This window comes from Stegastes partitus, unplaced genomic scaffold, assembly GCF_000690725.1.
Source record: "Stegastes partitus isolate 25-593 unplaced genomic scaffold, Stegastes_partitus-1.0.2 Scaffold64, whole genome shotgun sequence".
NCBI lineage: Eukaryota > Metazoa > Chordata > Actinopteri > Pomacentridae > Stegastes > Stegastes partitus.
The window spans coordinates 252,728-262,863 of NW_007577795.1; the positions used below are offsets into that span (position 1 = coordinate 252,728).

Sequence of the window (10,136 nt, forward strand, 5' to 3'; positions counted from 1 at the left end):
CTTTGTTAAAACTCACCAAAAAAAACAACCTCATCCTTGTGTGTCAAAGTTAAATATTTATCTTTCCATTGTTGTTTATTAAGTAGTGATGATGTGAAGGTGACGAAGAGATTCTTCGCTGATGCTGTCTTGTTGGTACATACAAAGGTTTATTGAAACAAGTACGTACAAGTACTATGTAAGTCCCTGCTTCTTTCTGCACCCACCTGTTCCTGCTCGCTGCAGCTCAGCACACCAGCTCACCTAGGATTCTGCTCAAACCCTTTAAAACTGCTCCAAAGGTGTAAAGTTGTAATGTTGGAGAATTTTAGTCTGACTTGTTCTCACAAGAAACTGATTCTGAGGACGACTAATAATACAGAAAGCTCCACCCTGCAAGCTGACAGGATCGGTTCCTTAGGTTTATTATTTATGGAATCCCAGAAGAAGTTTTTGAGACTGTCATCTGTGAGCTGCAGTTTCAAGGTGGAAGAGCTCATCCACAGCTTTGACTGTTTGTTTTGCTCATGTGTGTCTTAACAAGTTTTTAAAAAAAAAAAACAACAAAACTTGATTATTACAAAAATCAGTCTTCTTTAAGACTTCTACACAGTCAGATATTAGTTGTGAGCACACATGATCCATGTGACAACTTAGTGACAACCAAGTATATTTTATTATCACACAAAGATACTTGCTTTTCTTTCTTTTTTTTTTTGCACATTTACATCACATCACATACATTAACCTCTGTCTTCTGTGTTTAAACGTTTGTCTTTAACGCTCCAGAGTAAATAACTTACTCATGTCTTAAAAACATGACCTTCAACGTTCCTCCTCTTTTGCTTCAACAGGGAATGGTTTTCTCATAAACGCACTTATCGCACACTGGTTACATTGTTTGCTAAGACATTCACATGTGCAAGGAGAAAGCTTTTAGCCACTTTTCACCTGCGCAGTAATAACGTGAGCACACCAATTGTCATGCGCTATTACGCACGGACCGTGAACTGGAGATGCCTCACACACAGTAGTTAGATAACAAGCAATGCCACAGTGGTCATATGTATGATATGTTTACACAAAATAAAGAAGTTCTGTGCGTTTGGCACCAAAATACGCGTTTTACTATCGAAACCAGCCACATTGACAACCTTTAAAGACAAGAAGCGCTGACGAAAGATGAAAATGAACATTTTCCATGAGCAGAGTCGAGTCTTGACATCATGTTGCTCATCTTTGATTTCTGAATCCTCTCCTCTCTCAGTCTCTGTGTGTGCCATTTTGACATCAAGTGCGTTTTGGTTATTGTTTGTAACACCGCTCTCAAAGCTCCAAAGCATCATCCTCTGTGTATCAGCCTTCTGAGTTTGTCCCTAAACTCCTTCCTCATGAGGCAGTAAATGATGGGATTCAGGCAACTGTTTGTGTGCGCCAGACACACGGTCAGCGGGAACACATATGTGTGCACTATGTAGTACGCCTGGTCCCAGTTTGCAGCGTTTAGTTTCACCAGCACGCTCCACAGGGTGATGGCGTGGTTTGGCATCCAGCATATAAAGAAGGACAACACGACGATGGTGATAGATTTAGTGACTTTGGATCTCCTTTTGGGGTTGCTTGTTTTCATACTCCGATTGCGGATGATGCGCAAAAGCATCATGTAGCTGATAGACACAATGGACATTGGCAAAACAAAACCCACAATTATTTTCTGTATGTGATAAACTGCCAGCCAGTACTGTCCACCTGGAAACCTCAGCAGACAGAGTTTTTCCCCCGTTACGTTGCTGACAGTTGAGAAAATCGACGTTGGCGCAGTCGCCAGGGTCGCCAGTATCCAAATAATTGCGCACATCCATTTGGCGGAACATGACTTATGCACAGTTCTGTTCTTCAGAGAGGAGGCAACTGACCAGTAGCGGGTCACACTCATCGCAGTGAGAAAAAACACGCTGGCGTACATGTTCATTACAGTGACTGAAAGGATGATTTTGCACATGGCGTCTCCAAACGGCCAACTGAAGTCCAGCGCGTTGTCCACAGCCCAGAAGGGCAGCGTGAGGACAAACTGCAGGTCCGTCACTGCCAAATTGAGCACGCAGAAGTTCACTTTGGACTTCCTCCTCTCCTTTCTGATCCTGATGAAGAAGAGTACCAGCAGGTTGCCAACCAGACCCGCAGCACAGACCACAGAATAGATGAGGCAGATGAGGAATCTGAGAATCGGACTTCCATCAGCTGTCACGTCGATGTCATCCAGGTTTCTGAAGAGATCCAGTTCCGCCAGTGACCTGTTCAAACAAATGCTCTCATTTTCTTCATTCATAGTGTCAGCCGCCCACAGACACTTCAAGATAATCTAGAAGCTAGTTTATATTAAAGCCAGATTTATGTCAAAACAGAGCTGGATCTTGGAACGCCACAATATTTATGCCATCCCAGTTCCTCAGTGTGTTTCCACCCACCCTCCTGCCCTCTCATCTCCCCTCCTCTCTTCTCCAAGTCCTGTGATCACGCAGCCTCACCGCTCTCAGCTCCTGACAGTATAAAAGGAAAGCGTCACACTCGATCCTTCATTGATTCACTCCGAGGGAGGGGTTGAAGCGTTCATTAGGTCTGATGCATCCATCAGTCTTGTGCGTAATGAGCCTCGTCTTTGCGCGAATCTGTTTATCAAAAAGATAAACACTCAATTAATCTTTTCACAAGTGTTTAACAATTAACACGTTCATTTTAAATATAGATTGTGTCGCAGCCAGAAGGGCACCGGCTGGAGTTGACAAGGCGTGCGTAATTTGGAACAAAGTCAGTTACGCACAGAGTGAGGTTGACCAGAACGACTCTTTGCTGACACCCAGTGTTCCGTTTAAAGTGTAGCAAGTTTGTAAAACCTCAGAACTGCAAAATCCTTCTCCAGAGATCTTACAAAATAAGGGAGAACACACAAGAGAAATAGCAGAATGCATTTTATTACATCTAAACTTTTCTACATAAACAGGTAACATTCAATAAGTAAACAATTTCTTCCAATGCAGGTAATAAATATTTTTTTCACTTGGTATATTTGTACAAACTGACATGGGTCTACTGTACACTGTCTTCTCCTTTCCCTCCTTGAAAAGCCTTTTTAATTTTTAAAATGATTTTTTTCAGATTGGAGCCGTGAAACAGAACCTGTGAATGTTTTAAGGCAGTGAGTGCAGATGTCAACTCGACTTTGAGATTATTTCAGTTGTGTGAGACTCTTTATTGGCCACAGTCTTTTTTCTTTTGTTTTTTTTTTTTAATAATAGTACAGCTTTCATTTTCTAAAAAATATATAAATTATTTTATTCTCTCGCTCTGAATTGACACACAAACGCATACAAACGAACATCAAACACCCACGTTTGGATCTGAACTTTCCGTTTTCAGGGTTCCATACAGACGTAATATACACATTGTTGACTTTTTCCCTTTTGTTTGTGACAACCAGAGAGTTGAGCTGCTTGTCAAGGTTGCCAGTGGAGTTTTTAAAAACACCATGTAAGAGAAACTACTGATAGAAGTGGCCTTATTCCATGTATATTTATAGATATATTATGCATGTGTTCACACCTGTGTGTGAGTGACGTTGGGGGAGATGGCTACAGCCCTGTGCTTATCCATCCCTGCATGCAATATGACATTTTCTAACAAATAACGCCCATTTGTTAGAGAGTGGGACAAAGAAAATTCAATATGCGACTGCTTCGCCCTAAAAACTAAGATAATCACACCACAGGAGGGAACATTGGACATTTAATGGAGGGGGGAGGATCCTGTATATCCCATTAAGACCCTTGTATGTAGAGCACTTCGACAGAAACACATTCAACACGGTCTGTTCTCCCACTTCATGTGCATCATTGACGCACGATGAGCGCGAGGACAGAAGATTCAATAAATTAAATCGTGATCAAACGCATTCAGTTACCGTCTTATCAAGTATCCGAACACCGGCGATTAATATTCAAACTGACAGAACAGAAGCCAAAGGATCAACATCTTCATCAGTATGACAAGTCAGGTAGCACTTTATGATATAGGAACAAACGCACAAGCTTAAGGAATTCCTGCTGCTCACTGGGAAGAAAGGACTAACTCACAAGTGTTGGTGTGATAAGCGAGCACTCAGAGGTTTTCTAGGTTCAGAAAGAGCCTTTGTTGAGGTGAATTAACAATAATCGATGTATTTTCCTGTTGTTTCCGAGCATTTGATAAACAAAAATGTCTATTCTGCTAGCGTAAATGAAATCCCAACTGACAAAACTGATTAAAAAAAATAATAATTGCGATAAATTCTCAATTCAAACGATTTTATTTTCCCTGGATGCAGGATAAAACCTCTTTGGGAAGTTCTAAAAACTCCCCCATGCAGAAAAAACCCTGTTAATGGATCATCAATTAATGGTAACCGACAGTACAGCCAAATTAGCTGGAACACAGTTACACAGCACTGCTGGGACGTGTCACAAGCGTCCTTGTTCATCAGAAGTTTTTGGCTAACTCAGTTGGGTTTTTAAATGTTTTATTTTGTCTGAGAGGAGAGACATTGTTCTTAACTCATGAAGGGTATCAGGACAATTCAAGATCAGCAAGTTTGGATACTTTTGTTTAAACAGGGGGCTAGAAATGTTTCAGGATTCTTCATTTTAAATGTGTCTGAGAACAGTGACTGTTGGAAACACAGAGCTGTTAAAGTCAGAGTCAGATACAAACAGCCACATTTACGAGCTTGCAAATGTATTTTAGAAAAGGTTTGATAACATATTTTTGTTGTTGTTGGTAAAAGATGTTGGGTGTAGTACATTAAAGTAATGGTGCACTAACACCAGCGAGAGCCAATTGTTAAAATGGGGTGAACAGAAGGAAAAGGTTCAGTGTAATTAAGTTACAAAGATCCAAACTTTTAAAAAAAACAAAAAAAACCAAAAAAACGGTGGTTGTACTTCTGAAATACTGTTCTTGAGTATTTCTCACTCTACTGCATTTCAGAGAGAATATTGTATTTTCTACTCCACTACATTTATCTGACAGCTTCAGTTACTTATGAGGATATTTACTAAGATAATATAACAATTTTAAAGATACAACACACTGTTAAAATGAAATCAGTAATTTCCAAACTTTTGGCTTCTTACAAACAGCAGAGTGGAGTCGGGGTCATATTTTAGATTTCTAGGATTTGCTAGCAGCTCCACTAAATAGTGTTTCAAATGATCCAATATGTCACCAAAAAGCACAGTTTAGAGAAAAGCTCCAAACTGAAAACTAAATTATGGATCAGACTTTTATTTTTGCTTCTCCTCCCCCCCATTAATCAACCTCCCAGCTGTCTCTTCTGTCCCTGTATTTGAAACTGGATAGAAACTGGATAGAAAGCAGTCCTTGAACTAGACTTTTCTACCAATACTTTTGAACTTTTACTTAAGTGAGCCTTTCCATGCATTGACTTGTAATGGAGTATTTTGGTACTTATATTTAAGTAAAGTCATGGCCGTCTTTTCAAAATTACAGACTGCTTTATCTTTAGACTGTCAGCCGACATCAATTTTTGCAACTGACAACCAGTTTCATAGATAAAAGGTTTCATATTTCTGTGTGAAACAACGCTGCTCTCTTTCCGTGTGACTGGATTCCAGCTAATATGGCAGCGTTTAAATGAATGCATGAAGTAACTGTGACTTAATTATTAATTGATGATCCATTATCTGCTAACTGAACGCATCAGCTCCCAGAGACTTGATCATTTCTGAGTGTCAAAGCAACGGGGACTCACAACACAACCTGAACTCATTCATACAGTGAATCATCTTGAATCGCACGCGGACTAGTTAAGCATGCGTTTTGTGCCCTTGTTATAAAGCGTGACCGACGTCAGCTCCCAAGAAAACTCGCATGCGTAGCTCCACGATGAATAACGGAACAATACCTTTTGTTGACAAGTTGTGCTGCTGGCAAAGAACAACAAAACGCACATTAAATAAAATCATATCACAACAGCCTCCCGAGTGACAGTGACTCACACTCTCAGCCATGGAAATCAAAATGATTTGTAAAAATATAATATATAGAAACAAGAATAAAAAATAAATAAAATACTGCACAACACAGGAAATACACAAGATTTGTTCCGGCAAAACGATGTAGTCAGTTGGAGAGGCGGGGTTGGTTCCTGTGAGGAGAACAAGGGGGCGAAGTGAAGACGAGAGGGGAGGGTCACTCTGGGCTGACGACCGGTTCGTCATCGAGGGACAGGGACAGCGGATGTGAGGTGATGGGGGGTTCCTGTCAGAAGCGATTATCTCGTCGAGTGAGGGGGATAATTAGGCTTTGAAGTGAGCTGTCTGTCTCTGACGTCTGGAAGGGGAACATCGAAGACAGACCGACAACAGGGGCAAGGACGCAGAGGGTGCAGGAGGGGAACCAGATCTACTGCGTGTCACTGACCAGACTACACTGAGTCTCTACAATGTGGTTCTGTAACGGAAGCGAAGACCACACGTGTGTTCAGTCTTCAAATTGTACAATACATTCATGAGCAAACCCTGCGTTTTTCAGCTGGATGGCGACAACATCGAGGTATCTGGAAATCTCCACCTCAGTTTGACACGTACACATCACATGCCGGCGATTTTGTGGGTTTTTGTTGTTTTTTTTTTAAAGCTCCAGACAGGCAATGTGTTTTTGAATCATCTGGCTCTGTGCCTGGTCTAAGTTGGCATGCTGAGATCGCCTTTTATATCTGTGGCACTAAACAGCCTGCTTATACTATTGGATGCTTTATCACAACCCAAAGATAACTCCCTAGATGGTTAAAGATATCAGTCAAAGGTCGAATCTTCAGAAAACACTCGGAGAGAGATGAAGCGGAGGTTGTGGGCGACCATTTAAGACATTAATTTCACGCTGTGAAGCACGCACATAAACAGGCACTAGTTTAACCTTGGTCACACATTACGGACGCCTGTGTCTTTAAAAGGCCCGACGCTGCTACGACAGCTTGACCTTCGTCGTTATTCCTTTTTAACAGTCAACTGAGAAGACAAGACACAAAGGGACAGAGTTTAAGTGTCTGAACAACCACCAGTCGGACTGAAGAAGTGGACACTTGACTGGAAACACTGTGGCACACAGATGCGACTGCACTCCGATTATTGTGATCGTTTTCATACGTACCGTACGCGATTTTTTTGGCATTGTGCAAAAAAAGGAAAACAAAACTCTTCCAGCTCAAAACTCTAAATTGGCAAGTATAAATAGTCTCATTTCTAAATGCTGTATGCCGGCAGAGTCTTTATAAAGAGTTGGAAATGAAGGAGTGAAAATGAAAAACCAGAAATGGCTAATTTCCACCTACACACTCCCTACAGCATTAACCTGAAGGTCAAAGGGAATGCATATATATTTATATATATATATATATATTTATATTTATAACTGCTTAAATATCATACATAACTTAAAAGAATAATAAAATTATTAGCACATGAATAAACTGTAAATTCAGTATCTGAAAAAGTTCTTGTCATTGACAGAGAAAAAAATACACCGGAAATCTAAACATGAGAGAAAAGGAGGGAGAACTGAAGCCAATCTTGGAGAAATGCAAACGGAAAATCCAAACAGGATAGAGATAAGAGAGAAGATAACCATATGGCAACAGGCATATGTATAAGCTCGTGTGAGAAGAAGAAAAAAAAAACAACAACAACTCAGTCCTCCGCTTACAAACAGCGATTGAAGCAGCTCACTAGACTGAAAATGTCCCGATTTAACATACAAAAGTAAAAGAGGAAAATATATTTTGTTCTCTGTACACGGTGCCACTCCTCTGTGTAAAAAAAGAGCCTTCCTCCTTTGTGTTTTTGCTGTTTGTGCCAGGTTGGTACCAGTATAGCAGAAACGTGGGTTCACATGCTGGACAGGTTTCTGATCTGAAGTCAGTACGCCGACACAGCTGACCCCTTTAAGTGATGACTCAGTACTGTTCTCAGGTCAGTCCAGTGAAGGGACCCCTTTAAACCTGTTACACACTCAGATTATTAGTGCTCTTCTCGACTCCGACAGCTGCAGTTTGAGGACTTGGGGCCAGTCTATTACCTGGATCAAAACCTTACCCTTCAGTCAGTTTGTGATTGGTATTGTTACTGGATCGCAGCCGGGCCCAGAGTGCTGTTCGTGGGTCAGTCCAACGATATGACATCGGGTATCCCTCCGTAAATAGCTGCCACTGCTGCTTCGGCGCTGCTCCGGCTGGCCACCACCCCGGGATGTGTGTGTGAGGAGTGTGAGCCCGAGTGCGAGGACGAGTGCGAGGAGTGAGTGTCACGGAGGCTGCTGGACGACACCAGGCTGCTGCTGCTGCCCGAGTTGCTCGCCCCGTTGGTCGGCGCCGTCAGCGAAGTGGCCGAGGAGGCTCCCGATTGGTCCAGGAACAGCTGGGAGGCGGAGGAGGAGGTGCTGTAGGGCAGAAAGCGGTTGAGGAGCAGCTCGTGGTCGTCTGAGGCCGACGCAGCTGCCGCCGCTGCCATGACCATGTTGTAATGCTGAGGGGTGGGAGACACACAACAGAGGAGGCAGTGTTAGGGCTGGAGTATATTCCACGTAGACGCACTGTTGTTCTTATTAAACTCCTTTTTGCTGCTTACAGGATGCCAGCGGATGACTGACAATGTATTCCAGCACATGCAGAGTTGTTGCTCTTGTAGCAAAAGTGGCTGTACGACAGTCCACATAATCACAAAGAATTGTAAGATACCGGGACGTCTGCACATTCTTCCTCTAAGACAAAATGTACTTCACTCATGACACAAGTCAAGAACAGTGTAACACTTTTCTTAAAGCTAGTTCATGCTTTTCTTCTCTGTGTGACGTAAATTTCGTCACCTGCTCAAGCCTGTGAGGGTCCATGCAGTACCCCCTGTAGTCGTCTACGGCCCTTGTGGACTGCGAGTGCGCCAACTGTGCATGTGACAAGAAAACAGACGGTGCTCAAAACAAATGCAAATCATCGTTAATGATTTCTACTCAGCCATCTCCAATTTGCCTAATTTATCTTTAGTAGTTCTTGAGTAATTGTCAACCAAACACAGTCTTACATTTCATCGTCTGAAACAATTAGTTGAAAGTAGGTCGACGGGCAATTTAAAAAAATAAAAAAAATCCCAGAAAGAATTTGATACAGCTGTGTAAAATTTCTCAGATACCATTTTAAATATCCATAGTGTATGATAAAAAAGGTTCAAACAAATCAAAGCTGGTGGAGCAGAAGATCCCTGATGATCGGGGATGGAATGACTCGCTTTATCATTCGTCATTTAGAGAGTTGTAATTGAAGTGGTTGCTGCTGGACTTTGGAGGCGCTTTGATTTGTACGCTCCTTCCATCACTGCTCTTCAGAGATCCTGTGCTATGTCCACCCACTGTGCTTGGAATGGGAAAGCAAAAAAAAAACTCAGCAGGCTGTATTCCTCAGCATAATCACTAACTGCAGCCCAATCTGTAACCAGCTGCTGTTTCCTGTAGAAGGTGCAAAGTCTCAGTCTTCCAGAAACCTCCTGGGTAGCCCTGCGTGTTTTTTCTGATTTTAATTTGAAAGAAAGGTGACTGTCTGCAGACCGATTTGTACCCTATAGTATGTAAAGCCTGTGCATCAATTGTCTGTGCTCAAGTCCGCATCGGCCAACACAGTGGGACAAGAAACCATGAATTAACTTCACTGTCCTTTCTGACACGAGGTACGTGACACAGCTGTCATCATCACTCCATTAAAGCCACGGCATCCTGTCACTCACACATAAGTCACTTTTCCATTGATGTTCTTAGTGTTGTGATACACATGCGACATCTGTCATTCAAGTGAGATTAATCACTGCTAAGTGATCCACAATAATGCAATAACAAACAAAGCTCTAAACTCATGATCAAACAGTCTGGTTAACTTATGATTTCCTAAACACCACAGATACTGTCCGTGTGTAATGAAAATCTAGCTACTACTTCACCAACAATAAAAGCTCAGTGTGTTCTACTGTTAGATCTTGATCGATCCTGTCTCCATTTCAGGGATGATTAATTACTATAACTAATAAATAAAGTTGCTGCCGTTGCTCTGTGCAACTCTCTGGATG

The 10,136-nt window shown here is 41.9% G+C and overlaps 2 protein-coding genes across 3 annotated transcripts in view; both read right to left on the minus strand.

The window, feature by feature from the left end:
* Positions 1-636: 636 nt before the first annotated feature.
* Positions 637-2,341, minus strand: rxfp3.3a1 (relaxin family peptide receptor 3.3a1). Its single transcript, XM_008276045.1, has one exon. The coding sequence runs from the start codon at positions 2,306-2,308 to the stop codon at positions 1,322-1,324; it is 987 nt and encodes a 328-aa protein (XP_008274267.1). The 5' UTR covers positions 2,309-2,341; the 3' UTR covers positions 637-1,321.
* Positions 2,342-6,666: 4,325 nt separating this feature from the next.
* The window catches only part of LOC103353196 (E3 SUMO-protein ligase PIAS1), a 61,284-nt gene continuing 57,814 nt past the window's right edge, over positions 6,667-10,136 (minus strand). The window contains exons 13-14 of one of the 2 annotated variants that reach the window (XM_008276046.1): positions 8,893-8,967; positions 6,667-8,552 (exon numbers count right to left, since the gene is read on the minus strand). In XM_008276046.1, coding sequence (XP_008274268.1) covers positions 8,190-8,552; positions 8,893-8,967 — 438 coding nt within the window. In that variant the 3' untranslated portion in view covers positions 6,667-8,189. The remainder of the gene's footprint in view (positions 8,553-8,892; positions 8,968-10,136) is intronic. The other variant, XM_008276047.1, reaches the window with a different exon arrangement.